The sequence below is a fragment of the Drosophila guanche genome, unplaced genomic scaffold (assembly GCF_900245975.1).
Source record: "Drosophila guanche unplaced genomic scaffold, DGUA_6, whole genome shotgun sequence".
In the NCBI taxonomy this organism is placed as follows: domain Eukaryota; kingdom Metazoa; phylum Arthropoda; class Insecta; order Diptera; family Drosophilidae; genus Drosophila; species Drosophila guanche.
The window spans coordinates 724,967-741,024 of NW_022995743.1; the positions used below are offsets into that span (position 1 = coordinate 724,967).

The 16,058-nt window shown below is 52.5% G+C and overlaps 4 protein-coding genes across 6 annotated transcripts; 2 read left to right on the top strand and 2 right to left on the bottom strand.

Annotated features, from left to right (window-relative positions):
* Window positions 1–662: 662 nt before the first annotated feature.
* LOC117580664 lies at window positions 663–2,679 on the top strand. Its single transcript, XM_034267280.1, has 5 exons — window positions 663–848; window positions 1,124–1,237; window positions 1,301–1,911; window positions 1,968–2,172; window positions 2,254–2,679. Exons 1-5 carry the CDS (start codon window positions 683–685, stop codon window positions 2,646–2,648), a joined length of 1,491 nt encoding a protein of 496 aa, XP_034123171.1. The 5' UTR covers window positions 663–682; the 3' UTR covers window positions 2,649–2,679.
* Window positions 2,680–2,686: 7 nt separating this feature from the next.
* LOC117580650 (glycerol-3-phosphate dehydrogenase, mitochondrial) lies at window positions 2,687–6,476 on the bottom strand. Of its 3 annotated transcripts, none has more exons than XM_034267260.1 (7): window positions 6,455–6,476; window positions 5,115–5,408; window positions 4,946–5,055; window positions 4,756–4,868; window positions 3,826–4,685; window positions 3,039–3,742; window positions 2,687–2,958 (listed from the first exon to the last, which is right to left on the bottom strand). In XM_034267260.1, exons 2-7 carry the CDS (start codon window positions 5,371–5,373, stop codon window positions 2,824–2,826), a joined length of 2,181 nt encoding a protein of 726 aa, XP_034123151.1. In that variant the 5' UTR covers window positions 5,374–5,408; window positions 6,455–6,476; the 3' UTR covers window positions 2,687–2,823. The 3 variants fall into 3 exon arrangements, with proteins under 3 accessions (XP_034123151.1, XP_034123144.1, XP_034123160.1); XM_034267253.1 differs by lacking the exon at window positions 6,455–6,476 and adding an exon at window positions 6,048–6,264 and having other exon boundaries at window positions 5,115–5,406; XM_034267269.1 differs by lacking the exon at window positions 6,455–6,476 and adding an exon at window positions 5,801–5,958 and having other exon boundaries at window positions 5,115–5,406.
* A 3,488-nt stretch (window positions 6,477–9,964) lies between these two features.
* LOC117591014 (protein PTHB1) lies at window positions 9,965–13,758 on the top strand. The gene is made up of 8 exons (XM_034284104.1): window positions 9,965–10,398; window positions 10,467–10,940; window positions 11,003–11,136; window positions 11,195–11,868; window positions 11,930–12,436; window positions 12,502–12,668; window positions 12,900–13,029; window positions 13,097–13,758. The coding sequence occupies exons 1-8, from the start codon at window positions 10,055–10,057 to the stop codon at window positions 13,679–13,681; spliced, it is 3,015 nt and encodes a 1,004-aa protein (XP_034139995.1). The 5' UTR covers window positions 9,965–10,054; the 3' UTR covers window positions 13,682–13,758.
* A 1,116-nt stretch (window positions 13,759–14,874) lies between these two features.
* Window positions 14,875–15,845, bottom strand: LOC117583830 (antigen 5 like allergen Cul n 1). Its single transcript, XM_034272424.1, has 3 exons — window positions 15,666–15,845; window positions 15,212–15,606; window positions 14,875–15,151 (listed from the first exon to the last, which is right to left on the bottom strand). The coding sequence occupies exons 1-3, from the start codon at window positions 15,801–15,803 to the stop codon at window positions 14,890–14,892; spliced, it is 795 nt and encodes a 264-aa protein (XP_034128315.1). The 5' UTR covers window positions 15,804–15,845; the 3' UTR covers window positions 14,875–14,889.
* Window positions 15,846–16,058: the final 213 nt, after the last annotated feature.

Here is a 16,058-nt window from a genome sequence, read left to right on the forward strand (position 1 = left end):
AGAACCAACATTCAGAAGAAAGAAACTCTATGCTTTATTGGCCTATGCCTTTGTTAAACTATGTATATTTACATTTATCTTTGTCTCGATTACTACCTACATAACGTACCAGCAACTATCGATCGTACTTTTGATTGTTATTGTAACATATGTATTTTGCAACTCCCTAGTAATAGTACACACACACACCATATACCAGATACATACCTACCAAAACATAGACAAGATGTAATGAAACCCAAAAATATGGAAAAGATACCAATACGATACGATACATAAAGTTTGTGGATCAATGAATTATGATTGTTCCCTCTTGATTCTGCAAAAGCAAAGCGCTAAATGAAATCCAATATATCCAGAATACCACTTAAACTAAACATAAACGATCAATAAATATTCTTGAAATGGCATTTTACAACCCTCCTCGGATCGATATGTTCGATCCGTCTTATCTGGAAGTCAGCGAGTCGGCACATTCATTACGTGTTTGGTTTTCCATGGGCGGCTCGACGTAATGTTTATTTGTACTCTTACTCCTTCTCTCTCCTTCAGCAATTCAGCATTACCAGCCGAAAGACAGAAGTTCTCGAGCCCAAAGCTTCGTTGTTCATTCTATCTTGGGGACGCCACGGCAGAGGAAGCAACAGAACAGAGACACCGTGTGAAATTGTACTTTAGTTTCATGGCAATGAATCTGGAAGATACTTTGAACAAGTTCAACCGCGAACTAATCAACTTCGACCAACACCGACAGAAATACACCGAGCACTACGGCGAGCTGCGGAACAAGCTCTACTCCCTGTGGAAGGCAGAACTGGGCAAGCTGCTCAAGGGATCCACCCTGGGAGGTAACTTAGTAGTACAGCTACAAAACGCTCTTAATTTGTGCGGGAAAACCAGTTGAGTTGTCGTTGAGTTTATACATTTCCTTGTGTCCGAGACTCTCCCTCCATTTGGGATCTGTGACAAGAACGTGGTATCATTGTGTGAGGGGTTGGTTCGTTATGCATGGAAACGCCTCTAACTTCCAGGAAAAGTTCGATCATCTGATAAGATAGGGTCAAAGTTATGGTGTTTGCACGCTGACTTAATCGTTGGGGGTTCCCCAACGTTCCCTTCCCAGGAAGCTATGGCGACAATCTGAAGGTGTCCATGCCGGACGAGTTCGACTTGGTGATTCATTTGGTGTTCCCCCAGAATGACAAAATCATTGTGAGGCCGGATCGCAGTCGCCCAGGTGAGTCTCGAGAGACTTCTCCATAAAAAGATAAACTGATTCTGTGCAATCCAACCAACGCAGGGAACGTGACTCTCGATATGACTCAGGTGATGGAGGCCATCAGCGATAAGAAAAGTCTTATCTACAGGCAGCTCCAGAAGCTGGTCAACGAAAAAAGCTTGCTCCTAGAGGACAGGCTACAGAACTGGCTGCAGAGCCTAATGACTCAGGCGCTGAACAAGATGGATAACAAGATCGAGGTGAAAAAGTCGATCTCCACGTTGAAGTACAAGAAGTCAGGGCCAGCACACACCATCTACGTGGAGGGGCCCTACAAGTACTCCGTGGACTTTGTGCCGGCCATCAAGCTGACAGCCGCGCAGAGCATCCTTGCTGCCCAGCAGAAGGCACATTTTGGCCACACCACGCATTGGGATGCGATTCCCAAACCCTTGAAGCCGCCCCAGCCCGACAACAAATCCTTCCGGGCCTCCTACTACGCCGCCGAGCATGAACTGCTCAAAGACAAGGGCAACCTGAAGAGTGCCGTGCGGCTGCTGAAGAAGTTCCGCGACACCAAGCAGAACCTGGGCAATCTGAAGAGCTACTTCATCAAGACAGTATTCCTCTGGGAGGCCACCAAGCGGGATCGCAGCTACTGGCAGAGTCCCCTCAATGAGATCTTCCTTGAGGTATGCCATTGCATTCCACTGACTCTTTCACTCTCGCTCCCTCATGCTCATTTTAGATGATGCACAAGCTGGCCAATTCGCTGGCTCCGAACAAAGGCAGGATCCTATTCTTCTGGCACCCCAAACTGAATATGATTGCCGACCTGAGCTGCAACCAACGCGCGGAAATGTTCAACTGTGTGTCGAAGGGCGAGTACCGTTTCCACAGGGCCGCCGGCAACCTCACGGATGACATCAAGGAAAACATGCACAGCTCCTTCAGTGCGCAAGCGAAACCCCTTTTGGACCGAGTTGAAACTTTAATCTGCTTCTCTCTCTCTCTCTCTCTCTGTCTTCCTAAAGGTAACCGCGAGGAACGGGGCATAGAGAAAAAGCCTGCCCATCCGAAGCCCAAACTCAGTTCCGAGGTGTGCGAGAAGAAAACTGTGGAGACTCAGACCGAGTGCAAACCTAAACCGAACGCTTCTACAATAGCCAATCTCCAGATGGATGCCAAAAATTTCCCTTCGTTGCCAAAATCAAAGGCTGCCCCCCCTTCCGCAGAAGGTGTGGAACCCGAACCACAACCTAAAGAAAACTGTGGAAGAGGAAAGTCAAGTGAGAAGGGAATTGTAATGCCCAATCCCCAGTTGGCTGTCAAAAGGAACGCAAGCGAAACCAAGCCGAAGGCAAATGGATCCCAGTCGGACACTGCAACCAACTCGAAGCTGAAGCCATCGTCCTGCGACTTGGGCTAGACATGGAAGTGGAGGAGGAGGAGCAGTGCGAGGAGCGCGAGAGTTGAAAGGGTTTTATTAACAGCAAAATGAAAAGAAGTTCGTTCTCCGATCTTAAACCTAAAACGTTGCTCTAGAAGGTGGTGACTGTCTGGACTGGGGGCGTCGTCGTTGTCGTTCTTAAGTCGCTCGCTGCTTACAAGCCGCCGCCGGAGCGGTCCACGCTGATCTTCTGCTTGAGACTGGCAGCCTCCTGCTTCTGCTCCTCCAGCTCGGCCATGCGGGCGAACCGGGAGTAGGCCACATCGCCCGTCTTGATCGCGGACATCATCTGCGGCATTTAAATAGATTTTTAACATTAGACACTGGTTATATCCACCAACAACAATACAAATTGAAAGAGAGGCGCACCTGTAGATACTCGTCGAGCTCCACCTGGCCGTTCATGTTGGTATCGATCTCGCGGAGGATCTCGTGCAGCTGCTCGCCGGAGACGTCGCCCTCGCCGAAGGTCTTGAGGCCGCGGCGAATGTCGTTGATGGAGACATAGCCCTTCTTGTCCTTGTCGATCAGCTGGAAGCGCTTGATGTAGGTCTGGATCTCCTCCTTGGACAGCTTGATGGGTATGCGCTCCTTGGATGTGCGGTTGACCGAGTGTCCCATCTCGTTGGCCAGGAACTCGGTGGCCGCCTTGATCTGGCGCTCCTTCTCTTCCTTGGACCAATGCAGCTCCTCGGCCATGATGTCCACGATCACGGGCAGCGCCTCCTGCGCGGCCTGCACGTTGAGGAAGGCCAGTCGCAGCCGGCGGGCGATCATGTCGACGGCCGAGCAGGCATATTCCCGCACGCCGTAGCGGATCTCGGCGTCGATGTAGGGGAACTCGGGGTGGATGCGGTTGCCGATGATGGGCCAGCGCTTACCCGTCAGCGAGGCCATCTTGGATACGGCAAAGGCGCGGTCGCCGTACGACTTGGCCAGATGCTGGGCCACCTCGCACTCCAAGCCAAAGTCCTGCACCAGGCGGATGTACATGGTCGGTGTCCACCCCTGACCGCCCTCGATCTTCAGGTACGAGGTGACGGCCTCCTCCCGCTCGGGCTTCAGATTACAGGCTACACGTGAATGGAGGGACAGAGAGGTTATCATTAATCGGGGACCAAAGGAACAGAAAGGATGGATCGATGGCAATGCCTACCCTTGATGGCCGCGTCGATGGTGTGCTCGGCCATGGCGCGATATGTTGTCCACTTGCCGCCGGCAATGGTGATGAGATTGGAGGGGCTGACGTGGACGATGTGGTTACGGGCGAGGGACTGGGTGTCGTCCTTGTTGGGGTCGGAGACGAGGGGCCGGATGCCGCTCCAGGCGGACAGGACGTCGCCACGGCGCACCTCCACGTCCGCGTTCAGGTAGTTCTTGATCTCCTTCAGGATGAACTGGATCTCGTCTTCCGTGGGAATGGGGCTGTGGGTGATCTCGCAGGGCAGGTCGGTGGTGCCGGCGATCGTCTGCCGCTGCCAGGGCAGGAAGAAGATGACGCGTCCGTCAGAGGTCGAGGGATCGAGCAGGCCCATCTGGTCGGGGCTGTAGTAGCCGGGCAGTACGATGTGCACGCCGGAGCTGGGGCAGCAGATGCTCTTCACCGTGGGATTGTCCATCTTGCGGATGGAGTCCGTGAAGGGGCCGGCAGCGTTCACGACGCACTTGGCCTTCACAGTGAACTCCTTGCCGGAGATATGGTCCTTGACCTTGGCACCGCACAGCACCTGCTTGCCGGAGCCGTCGTCCTTCTTCAGCAGCTCCTTCACCTCCACGTGGTTGCAGACGGTGGCGCCGTGCCGGGCGGCCGTCAAGGCCACTGCCAGGCACATGCGGGCGTCATCCTGCTGGCCGTCGTAGTAGACGATGGCGCCGCACAGCTTGTCCTTCTTGAGCATGGGGAACAGCTCCAGGGCGTCCTTCTTGGACAGGTAGTAGGAGCTCTTCACGTTGCGGTCGCCTGCCACCAAATCGTAGGCCTTGATGCCCACCCAGTAGTACGGCACCTGCCACCACCTGCGGGAGAGATCAGTGGGTTGGTATTAGTGGATGGGGGGATGCTGGACGCGGTATCGGGTGCATTTACGTGTAAACGGGCAGCATGATGGGCAGCGGATGGGTCAAGTGGGGCGCCGATTCGAGCATGGTGGCGCGCTCCTGCAGAGCCTCCTTCACCATCCGGTACTGCTCAAGGTCTAGCTGTGGATGCGGAAATGGAGGGAGGACAACGATTAGCTCTCTACGGGATGGATGATTCTGCTGAGCGATGAACTTACGCCCAGGATGGCCTTCTGCAGGTACCGCACTCCGCCGTGAATGAGCTTCGTGGAGCGCGACGAGGTGCCGCTAGCGAAATCGTCCAGCTCCACCAAAGCCGTCTTCAGACCTGTGCAGAGGAATCGTTTTAGATGTGCCTCGGGCTTTGTGGCTGCCCCCTGGACTCACCTCGTGTCACTGAGTCGAGGGCACATCCAGCGCCAGTGGCTCCGCCGCCGATGATCAGCACATCGAACTCCTCGCCGCTCATCAGGGACTTGATTTGCTCCGACCGCATGGGCAGTGTGCGCTTCCTCTTTGGCGGTGCGACCGCAGCATTGTTCACCACGCGGGGGGTGTTCCAGTGGTCGAGGCTCCAGGCGGCCAGCACTGAGCCCACGGCTGCACTGGTGGCAGTCACGCCGAACTTGAACATCCGCGAAGACATCGCTCAGGGAGTTCCGTTTGATTGTTGCTTGTGCTGCCAAAAGATCGGAGATGCATTCGAGATTATTGCAAAAATGTATTTGTTTGAGTATTTCTTATATTTATGTTCCGCTCTCCCGCTCTTGCTAGCATCTCACTCCAACGGCCAGCTGACTGAGCGCACGAAAACGAAAGCTCTCTCCCAGCATAGATACGCGCCTCTCCCACTCTGAACGAGCAACAGCTTTGGCCAGAGCTTTGGCGCAAACTTTTCACTTTCCTCGCGTTCTCTCTCTCTCTCTCGCTCTCTCTCTCTGGAAGTTCCATTGCGAATAACCGAATTTTTAGTATGTCAAATCAATACTTCGCCATGGATGGCTACTCGACACAGACCCAGCTGTAGGGCTAAAACACTGGAGACCCACTATGGCCACTATGTCGAATTTTACCTTGAGAGTTCCAGGCCGAAAGCGTTTCGACAGTAGACAGTGAAGCGCAAAACCTGAATAAATTCCACAACGAATACGACGGACCACAACGGGGAGAATGCCGAGTTCGGAATATGTTCAGAACATATGTATGTATTTAGCGGGCGTAACAGAAAATGATTACATCAGAGTTTGAGTCACTTTTCGCGTCGACGGCAGTCCGCGCGTCCGCACTCAGCCAGGGCGAATCGGGTATTGAGCTGCTTACCGTTTGCCTTCTGGCTATTGCTATTGCTATTCCGATGCTGTTGCTGTTGCTGTTGCTGATGCTGATACTGGAAGCGAAACCCTTTCCTGCTGCGCCACTAAGTAGCTCCTCCGTTCGCTCTGTCCGGTCCGTCTCGTTTGCTGGCAGAGTGCACTGTGCAAGTGCAGGTGCAGCTTTTTGGCACGGCACACGGCAGCTTTCAGTGCAAAATGCAATGCTACAATGTGCTTGCTCGTGTTCGGTTCTCCGTTCTCGGTGCTCTCGGCCCACCAACAGCTGTTGTAATTGTGCCACGCCGCGCCCCTGTGGCTCTCGAGTGTCTAGCCAGCTAATTGGCCAGCAAGTCGTTTGTGAATCTCGCACCCAGATACCAGATACAAGATACTCTCGTGCCGCCAAATTACGATTTGCGATGAGCCCCACGTCGAGTGTCTTGGGTGTGCGCTTTGTAACTGTGCGCCGAATGATATTTCTGATTGCTGATTGTTTCGCGCTCTATTCAATTAGGAGCGTTCGGCCTGGTGCTGATAGTGCTGCTGCTGCCCGAGAGCGGCACTCTCCAACATGGAGAATGCTGAAACTGAGGTCGAAAGGGTGACTCTTCCGTGGATTTCCATTGCGGCAGTTTCCTGCACAGTGTCCGTGCCCATGCCCGTGCCCATGCCCCTGCTGATAAGCAGCATAATTTCGCCACTGCTCTACGCAGTAGATCACTGCCGTAGATTCAGTCGGGAATGCGAATTCAATTCATGAATGAATCACTCTGGCGGCAGAACCATCTTGTGCGCCGCTTGTCCAGCTCTTGATCGGCCGACGTCACTGCCGAGAGACGCCGCAGACAGAAAGCAGACGGAGCACTTGTGGGCTCGAGTAGACACAGATACAGAGACGTCATGGGGCGACATGGGCAATGGGTAAGGTCAGTATCACTTGCGCAATTGAGCAAGAAGAGACCACGGCTATTTATACGCCACGAGACCCGCGTGAAACGGATAGACCTACAAATGACCTTGGCTCCCAATCACATTCCCCAATTATAAATTCGGCATTTCACACGAAAGCAAAGCGCGTTATCACGCCGTTTGTAAATGATACAAAGTACGCGTAGAGCAGGTATATATCCGACTCTCCGTAGAGCTTGTCCGGCGGCACAGATACGACCACGGACACGATAGCACGCCGCTGCTGCGTGCAGCTCACCACCCACACGAAAACACCTACATATGTACGTACGTACATACGGCTACTCAGATGCCCGACCACGACTGCGACGGAGACATCGAAAAGCTCTCGTGGGTGCCATAGCTACGGAGGCAGACGATGCTATCTCCATCGGCCGACCATGCTGACGGCGACGCCTTCCCCGCCAGCACGTGAACACTATCAATGGGCTGGCGGGTAGACGTAGGACGGAGCATTCATACACATACACGTAGAATGTGTGCAAGTGTCTCGGTTTGATACTGATACGGTTTCCAGTTGAGGCTCCTATCTTTACCGCAGGCTGGCATGCCCTCTACTGAAGGTAAAAGGTGTATTGTCTGACCCCCAAAATATGGCATATTAGATGGGGAAGATCAGCACACAATGATGGGGTTTCTGTCATCCATCCAAACAGTACTCAAAGATTTAATTCGACCAGATGCATGTGAACAGACAGAAGTTTTCGAACTCCTCTTCCGCAGGATGGTAATAGTTGATGGAAACATAAAGATGGTGATGGAATATTTCTCATCACATTGCCTACTGGCAGCATCGATGTGATGTTTTTTTTTTTTTTTTTTTTTTTTTTTTCTCTCTCTTTATATTTACAATCTGTTTTTAAACAATAAGTAAATTGTATAATTAATATTCAATTAACAGAAATAGCAGTTTTCCAATGAGCCCTGCTATTATATATAACATCTTTTTAGTTTGTTAAATTTATCTATCAGGGATATCGAGAATGTGGTATCTTTTCAGTCTTCTTACTGTTAGGCTATTGTCTAATAGACTTAAGGCTAAATTATTTTCGTGGTTGTGGAGTCTGTCGATGTATTTCTTACTAGTTTTCTTTATTTCTTCTTTAATGGTTGGAATATTCAGATCTTTGTGGATGTTTGCATTAGATACGTAAAACGGAGCATTGACAATTTGTCGCAAAGTTTTTGATTGGTAACGCTGAAGTATTTCAATATTTGAGTTGCTAGCAGTTCCCCAAAGCTGTATAGCGTAGGTCCAAACAGGCTTCAGTATGGATTTGTAGAGGCGAATTTTGTTTTCCAAAGTGGTTTCTGATTTTCGACTAATCAGCCAGGACATTTTTAGTGTTTTAAGTCTAAGTTGTTGACATTTTGCTTTAATGTGGTTTTTCCATGTTAATCTGCGGTCGAGATGCAAGCCGAGATACTTCACACAGGTACTTTGTGGAATTGGTGAGCCGTTAAGTGTAACATTTGGGCAGTTACCTGGTCTTAATGAAAACGTTATTTGGACGGATTTCAGGGAGTTTATTCTAATTTTCCATCGAAGGAACCAGTCTTCAATTAGGCTTAGCTCACTCTGCAGGAGTTCAGAAGCTTCATTTATAGATGTGCTTGTGGCTAAAACGGCTGTATCATCAGCATATGTTGCAACAGTGCAGTTGTTTGTAACTGGCATGTCGGCCGTATATAGGGTGTAGAGAATTGGTCCCAATACGCNATCTTTTCAGTTTGTTGGATTTATCTATCAGGGATATCGAGAATGTGGTATCTTTTCAGTCTTCTTACTGTTAGGCTATTGTCTAATAGACTTAAGGCTAAATTATTTTCGTGGTTGTGGAGTCTGTCGATGTATTTCTTACTAGTTTTCTTTATTTCTTCTTTAATGGTTGGAATATTCAGATCTTTGTGGATGTTTGCATTAGATACGTAAAACGGAGCATTGACAATTTGTCGCAAAGTTTTTGATTGGTAACGCTGAAGTATCTCAATATTTGAGTTGCTAGCAGTTCCCCAAAGCTGTATAGCGTAGGTCCAAACAGGCTTCAGTATGGATTTGTAGAGGCGAATTTTGTTTTCCAAAGTGGTTTCTGATTTTCGACTAATCAGCCAGGACATTTTTAGTGTTTTAAGTCTAAGTTGTTGACATTTTGCTTTAATGTGGTTTTTCCATGTTAATCTGCGGTCGAGATGCAAGCCGAGATACTTCACACAGGTACTTTGTGGAATTGGTGAGCCGTTAAGTGTAACATTTGGGCAGTTACCTGGTCTTAATGAAAACGTTATTTGGACGGATTTCAGGGAGTTTATTCTAATTTTCCATCGAAGGAACCAGTCTTCAATTAGGCTTAGCTCACTCTGCAGGAGTTCAGAAGCTTCATTTATAGATGTGCTTGTGGCTAAAACGGCTGTATCATCAGCATATGTTGCAACAGTGCAGTTGTTTGTAACTGGCATGTCGGCCGTATATAGGGTGTAGAGAATTGGTCCCAATACGCTTCCTTGTGGGACGCCTGAGTTGATGAGAAGTAGTGATGAACTATCGGTTTTCTGCTGCACGTAAAAGCATCTTCTAGCCAGATATGATTTGATTAATAAATAGTACGGAGCAGGTAGCCATTTCTTTATCTTGTACAACAAACCTTTGTGCCAGACTCGATCGAACGCTTGTTGAACATCAAGAAATGCAGCAGTGCAGTATTTTTTGTTTTCAAATGCCGAAACTATATCATTAATAACCCTGTGACATTGCTCAGGGGTCCCGTGACCCCTCCTGAATCCGAATTGGTATTCAGGAATGATGGATGTGGTTTTAAATTTTGAATTTAATTTTCGAAGGCGCGGTTGTGGTTTTGACACTGGCTAACTATACATAGCCAATGCAAGAACCCCAACTCGTGTGGCATGTAAAACTGATGTAGAATGTCGATAAAAGTTACGTACTGACCGACAACAGGTGTTTCTGGTCCTACCAACTGAGGGAATTACCTTCGAAGCGTGTGTAATGTCCTGCTGGAGCCGCTGCCATGGCAGCCAGCTGTTTGAATGGTGGCCATGACAACGTCCAATGCTGCCACAACACTGGCAACGACAATGAATCCTGCGCTCAGTCGAGAGAGTACGTCCACGGCAATCATGTCGCTGTTCAATGTGTGCAGCTGGTGGTCTGCCCAGTGCACTGATCCCGCAGAGCAATACGATGTGGCCAGTCTGCTGTGCGCCCGGTTTGGCCTGGAGGCCCAGGAGAAGGACTACATCATAGTGGGCTCCCAGACGGGGCAGCTGAGCATCTACTACCCGCACAGGCGGGGCTACGATGCCACCGACCTGCTGCTGGAGACGCAGATGGCGTCCCCAATCCTTGGCCTGTATGCGGGAAAGTTTAGCGGGTGAGTTCCCTCCCTCCTCGAAGGTCGAAGAACATGTTGTAGCCCATTCCCATTCCCACACGTTGCAGGAATGTGCGAAACGAGAACACCAACCAGCTGGGCGTGCTCCTGCCCAACGCCATTGCCATCTACAATGTCCAGGCCATCGGCGGACTGGCGGAGCACGGAGCACAGCTGCGGCTGCAGCTGCAGGCGGAGCACAAGTTCCCGCGGGTGGCCTTTGGCCTGTGCCAGGGCCACTTTGGGCAGGTGAAGGGACGCGAGTTCTTTTGCGTGGTGCACCTGGATGGCACCCTGACCTTCTACGAACAGGATGGCATCTCGTACGAGTGCCGCTTCCCCGGCCACCGCGCCCTGCCGGCTCCCGTGGCCTATTGCGAGCGGACCGACAGCTTCTTCCGGTTCAGTGCCACCTGGCACCTGCAGTGCTTCAGCTACCAGGATCTGTCCCACTCGCTGGTCACCAAGAGCAGCTACCAGCCCACCTGGACGCAGTGCGTGGGCGAGGGCATTGTCGACATGCGCGTGGTCCAAGTGAAGGAGTGAGTACTCCTCGCAAACCGAAGAGAGTCCCGTCCCGTGATGCGTTTCCCATTTCCTGCAGCAACTGCTCCTACATCATGATCCTCGGCGAGCGGAACTTCATCGCCCTGGACGACAATGGCAAGTTCATCTTTATGCTGAAGCTGGACTATGCGCCAAAGTGTTTCCACAGCTTCGTCGTGGGCTACTACTGGGGTAAGCCTTGGTCCTCAGCCGGAGAGCAACCAGTCCATCAAATATGTATCGATTTCAGAGCCAGGCGCCCGCCTCATCACTGCCGTCGTTTCGGACTCTTCAAAGCTGCACGTCTACGAGGAGGCGAACATCATTTGGGCAGCCCAGTGGCCGAACCAGTCGCCCGCTCCGGTGGCCATTCAACGCTCCAACATGCAGGGCCTGGCCGGGGGCATTGTGACGCTCGGGGCCAGGGGGCAGCTGGAGGTGGGCTACCTGGGGGCCGAGCCCTTCACGTTCCAGGTGCAGCCGCTGAACATCGCGGAGCTGAGCTTTGCCCAGGCGCACAAGGAGCTGCAGCAGCTGGAGGACGAGATAAAGGAGGCGGTGGATGTGCGCGACATGGACGCCCTCAACCAGCAGGCGGCGGATCAGGTGCGCCTCAGCTTCAGCATCCAGGCGGAGGTCTCTGACGATCTGGACACCCTACTGCTGGACGTGCCCGCCGACGTGGCCGTCAAGGAGCTGCCCTCGGCCAAGGGACTGCTGCGGTTCAAGATCAAGGCGGATCTGGCCGAGCTGCAGCTGATTTTCCACACCCCTAGCGGCGTTCGCTGCAGCCAGGACACCATGAGCTTTGTGGACGTGTCCGCTGGCACCAGCCAGGAGCTGAAGCTGGACTTTTACATCGCCGAGCTGCTGCACATCCACAGCACCAAGGTGGAGGTGGTCGCCTCCTTTGTGACTCCCAGGGTGAGTGCGAAGGCAGCAGGACCCTGCAGGACACTAATCCTCCTCGCGATGTCATCCGCAGGGCATTCCCCGAGTCATTCAGCAGAGCGCCCACCTGCCCCTGGCCATGTTCTATCGCGTGTGTCAGCCGCAGAAGGCGGCAGGCATCAAGCTGACGTACAGCATCACCAGCAGACACGTCGTCCCCAAGCTGGGCACCTTCTTCGGCGAGTTCCTCGAGGGACAGGCAGATGCCGCCCCCCACGCACTGGGCCTCCAGCTGCTGTGTCCCGGGCTGGACAAGCAGTCGGAGCTCATCACTGTGGTGGCGGCCAAGAACTCGAACCGCATCCGCATTCAGTCCGACTGCGTGGAGACCTTCGCCATGATCCTGGAGCGCATTGTGGAGACGACGCTGCAGCTGGACGGCTCCGCTGGCCTCATCAAAATGCACAAGAAGAAGCCCAAGCGCGGTGTGCTCAATCGCTGCGTGGAGCGCCTGATGGCCGCTCCCTTCCTGCCCGTCCAGCCCATCCTCCATCGCGTCGATGTGCACCACGAGACGCAGCAGAACATCCGCAAGCAGACGGTAAGAGTCCGAGCAGGAATCAGCTAGGAACAGCTCTCTAGATCACTCTCCTTCGGTTCCTTCAGGAGCAACTGGAGCACCTCTGGCTGCAGTTCAAGACCCTCCACCGGCAGCTGCAGGAGCAGCAGGAGCAGGAGCCCAAGGAGGCCATCACCATGCAAATCGAGACGAACTACGACCAGCTGATACTCGAGGGCGACAAGCTCGTGGAGATACGGCGGGACGAGCGCAGGTGGGTGTTTGGGTGGGATGGTTCGATAATTGGCCAGACCATTAGGGTATTCTCCCACTGCCCTTCCAGCACTTTCCCATTCAAATAATCATTATTCTGATACCCTCCAACTCCTGAGAGAGAGAGAGAGAGTTTATTGGCAGCCTGGAACCTTTTCCTCCCTTTCGGTGCACAGGGTACCCGCTCGTCGCATACTTCGCTACAACTTTTATTTTTATTATCGATTTGCAGGCAACGCTGTGACCTAAACTGCGCCGTGGCTCTGGCCAAATGGATTATTCAGGCTCTGAACCTGGAGGAGCGCGTTGTCAACGTTGTCGGCTCTGTTCTGAGCACTCCCATCGAGGACTGGACCGAGCTGGTGAACCGGAAACGCAGTGGAAAATCCAACTTGTTCACTTTAACTAATTGTGTGTTCCCCTTTGCAGAGTTGGGAAGAATCGATGGCGCCCGGCATTGACATGCTGCACCACTTTGGGCCACTGACCCGCTCGAAATCGACTTCGACGCACGGTCTGCTGGATGCCACCGATAGCTCCAAGGAAAGCTTCGACTATGGACGCTTCAGGCGGCACTTTGCCACGCTCTTTGACCGAATCGTGCGTCTGGCCTCGTCTCCGCAGCCGGCAGCCAGTGGCGTCTCGGCCGTTGCAGAGCAGCCCGTGGAAGTGGGAGAGGAGCAACGGCGGGCCAAGCAAGTGGATGAGATTGGCAACATGCAGCGCATGCTGGGGGACCAGGGAATGCCACTGGCACCAGCCAAGCGCAAGTCCAACATGAGCAGCTCCCTGGAGGCCGTGGAGGACGATGAGGAGTACGACGAGGAGGATCTACGCGAGGACGTGGGCTACCGCAAGGAGTATGGCACTGGCACTGGCACTGGCACTACGACAGGCACTGGGACGGGAACACTGAAGAAAACCTCCGCCCAGCCACGCTCCGAGTGGGTCAACGAGGACTTTGAGCTCCCTACCACCGAGGAGCTGTTCAGCGATCTAGGCATCTGGTGGTAGGGCCCCATGCCAGTGCCATTCCCATTCCCATTCCCATATCCATTCCTGGTGTCCAATAAATGCAAGAGCTGTCCCAACAGAGATCTTTATTTGGCAGCTGGGCACCAGATCTCCGATTCTTCGGGCGATAAAGCCTCGTAATCGGAATTTGCATAGCCAACAGCCCAACAGAGATGTGAACGTCGTGTCCGTGGGAGTGCACTCGAGGGAGAGAGAGAGAGAGAGAGAGAGAGAGATTTGTGTGGACAGGAACGGCGGCAGGCAGCGAACTCGTTTATGATGCATGGCTGCAGATAAAACAAGATAAAAGTCAGAGACAGAGACAGATGCAGATGCAGACTGAGATGCAGTGCAAGCTGCAAGTGGGCAGCGGCAGGAGGAGCACGGGGCAGCTGCCGTGATGTGGCTGATCCCTTGTCAGCTCCACAGGCAAATCCCACACAGGCAGGCCGGCCTGAGTTATGGGAGTCTGCGCCAAGCAGCATCTAGGCCTGGTTTCAGTTCCAGGCTGTCGCCCGTAAATTGCCAACTGAATTGACTGAAAAAGAATGCCCAAACCCCGACTCAGCGTGCATTGTGTTCCCGATTTGTGGATGGAGGGACTGTTGTGGGGTGGTGGTGTTTGCTGCTCTCATCGATCAATTAACAGCCTTTTAATGTGATCCCGAGTGATCAAATATTAATTTGCGATCCGCTGATTGCAATTACTTTGAATCAAAGTGTCGTAATGAATGCAGCAGGATCGGTCACTCACACGCAAGCAGCACTCAGGCAGCAGCAAGTGAAATACAGCTGAGAGAGCACACTGGAATCGAGACCATTTGCTCAGCAAAAGGACTTGGATCTGCCATTGCAAAGTTGTCCATTTTGTGTGGATTACTCACTTGAACAATTCTCTTTTGGTTTGAATGTTTTAGCAATCAATGCCTTAATGCAGTTCACTCACTCGCAGATCCATCGATGTCGACAAGCACTGTGCGGGAAGCGCTTCGCACTGTTTCCGTTAAGATTTATAAATTATTGCCCGGCAGTCTGCCCGACTGTCTGTCCGATCGGAACTGGAAATTAGCACCCAGCTAAAATTAGCAGCCGGAACGGAACAATAAACACAAATTGACGTATCAATCAGAAACAGATGATCGTCTCGCTGGCAGTGAAAACAAAAGCAAAGCAGAGAGGGAGAGAGTTCAGAGTTCCATGGTTCAGTTCTAGTATATATTATAGTTTGGATTGTATTTCTCCTGGACGGAGCAGAGGGCTGGGTACTGGGGATTGGTGCCCGTGCGGCACTCGGAGGCGGGCTCTCCCGCACTGTAGACGGGCACGCCGATGGCGTAGACGCTGGCATAGTTGCAGGCCGTGTTGTAGATGTACAGGAAGGGATACTTGGGATTGGTGAAGCGCATCATGGCACAGCCCACGTGGGTGTTGCGGTCCACCACCGTCTCCACAAAGTGCCCGTACTTCTCCCTGCCAATGGAAAGGAGCGAATGAGAGTGTCAGGTGCCCCAAGGCGATTGCTCCACTTACAGTTTGCTGGTCACGCGGAAGTCGGCGATGAAGCTGCTGTCGATGACATGGTGCTCGCCGAACCACAGACCCAGCGACTGCTCCACCAGATTGGTCACGTTCATTGGGGCACTGCGGTAGCGATCGACGCCGCACAGATTCTGACCCAGATTGCGGAAGCGGTACGAGTGGTTGCAGTCGTCGTGCTCCAGGTGGCAGGTCTTCAGGTTGAGCGTCGCCAGGTACTCCAGCTCCGCGTCCCACACCATGGTGGCCATCCGAGTGGCCGGATAGTAGCCCGGCAGTGAGCCCGAGGCAATGAAGTTGCGCCGCTTGTTGTGCTCAGCCAGGATGAGTGCGCGATGTGGCTTCAGGTTCACCATGGTGGCATCCTTCGAGCAGCTCTCATGGAATTTCTGTGGCAGATAGTTTTTGGTTAGGGGGGCATCAGGGAGGGGCAGCGTTCGCCACTTACTCCATTGTTGTTGCAGGCAATGTGCACCTTGCCCTCGGGGCACAGCTGCGGATCGCACCAGGACAGCGGCTGTCCAATCACACTCAGAGGCATCAGCAGAGCGCTGCAGCAGATCAGATAATATTTCCCAGGCTCCATGTTCTCCGGCTGTCAATGTAATCGCAAGTGCAGATCCTGACCGCCTCCAAGGCGATATTTATTCAGAAATTTGTGATTGAATTTTGGTGTTTATTTTTGGCAGCGTCTGCTGTTTGTTTTCCAGCACGAAAACCGCAGCAGCGGTGCAACTGACCAGCCAGCCGTCCGCAGTGCTTGAGACAGGTCAAGCGACGTTTTATGAATCATTTCCATTTGTCTTTGTATCTGTATCTCCAGCTCTCCGAAGAGCGTTCA

What these genes read in the sequence shown, in the direction of transcription:
- LOC117583830 (XM_034272424.1), bottom strand. Translation starts at nt 15,803, where the DNA reads ATGGAGCCTGGGAAATATTATCTGATCTGCTGCAGCGCTCTGCTGATG. An exon ending in TTGCCTGCAACAACAATGGA is followed by an intron (nt 15,607 to 15,665) that starts GTAAGTGGCGAA and finishes TATCTGCCACAG; the next exon opens with AAATTCCATGAGAGCTGCTC. An exon ending in TTCCGCGTGACCAGCAAACT is followed by an intron (nt 15,152 to 15,211) that starts GTAAGTGGAGCA and finishes TTCCATTGGCAG; the next exon opens with GGAGAAGTACGGGCACTTTG.
- LOC117591014 (XM_034284104.1), top strand. Translation starts at nt 10,055, where the DNA reads ATGGTGGCCATGACAACGTCCAATGCTGCCACAACACTGGCAACGACA. An exon ending in CCTCCTTTGTGACTCCCAGG is followed by an intron (nt 11,869 to 11,929) that starts GTGAGTGCGAAG and finishes TGTCATCCGCAG; the next exon opens with GGCATTCCCCGAGTCATTCA. An exon ending in AGAACATCCGCAAGCAGACG is followed by an intron (nt 12,437 to 12,501) that starts GTAAGAGTCCGA and finishes CGGTTCCTTCAG; the next exon opens with GAGCAACTGGAGCACCTCTG.
- LOC117580650 (XM_034267260.1), bottom strand. Translation starts at nt 5,373, where the DNA reads ATGTCTTCGCGGATGTTCAAGTTCGGCGTGACTGCCACCAGTGCAGCC. An exon ending in TGCAGAAGGCCATCCTGGGC is followed by an intron (nt 4,869 to 4,945) that starts GTAAGTTCATCG and finishes CCGCATCCACAG; the next exon opens with CTAGACCTTGAGCAGTACCG. An exon ending in ATCATGCTGCCCGTTTACAC is followed by an intron (nt 4,686 to 4,755) that starts GTAAATGCACCC and finishes TCTCTCCCGCAG; the next exon opens with GTGGTGGCAGGTGCCGTACT.
- LOC117580664 (XM_034267280.1), top strand. Translation starts at nt 683, where the DNA reads ATGGCAATGAATCTGGAAGATACTTTGAACAAGTTCAACCGCGAACTA. An exon ending in CAAGGGATCCACCCTGGGAG is followed by an intron (nt 849 to 1,123) that starts GTAACTTAGTAG and finishes TTCCCTTCCCAG; the next exon opens with GAAGCTATGGCGACAATCTG. An exon ending in AAACATGCACAGCTCCTTCA is followed by an intron (nt 2,173 to 2,253) that starts GTGCGCAAGCGA and finishes GTCTTCCTAAAG; the next exon opens with GTAACCGCGAGGAACGGGGC.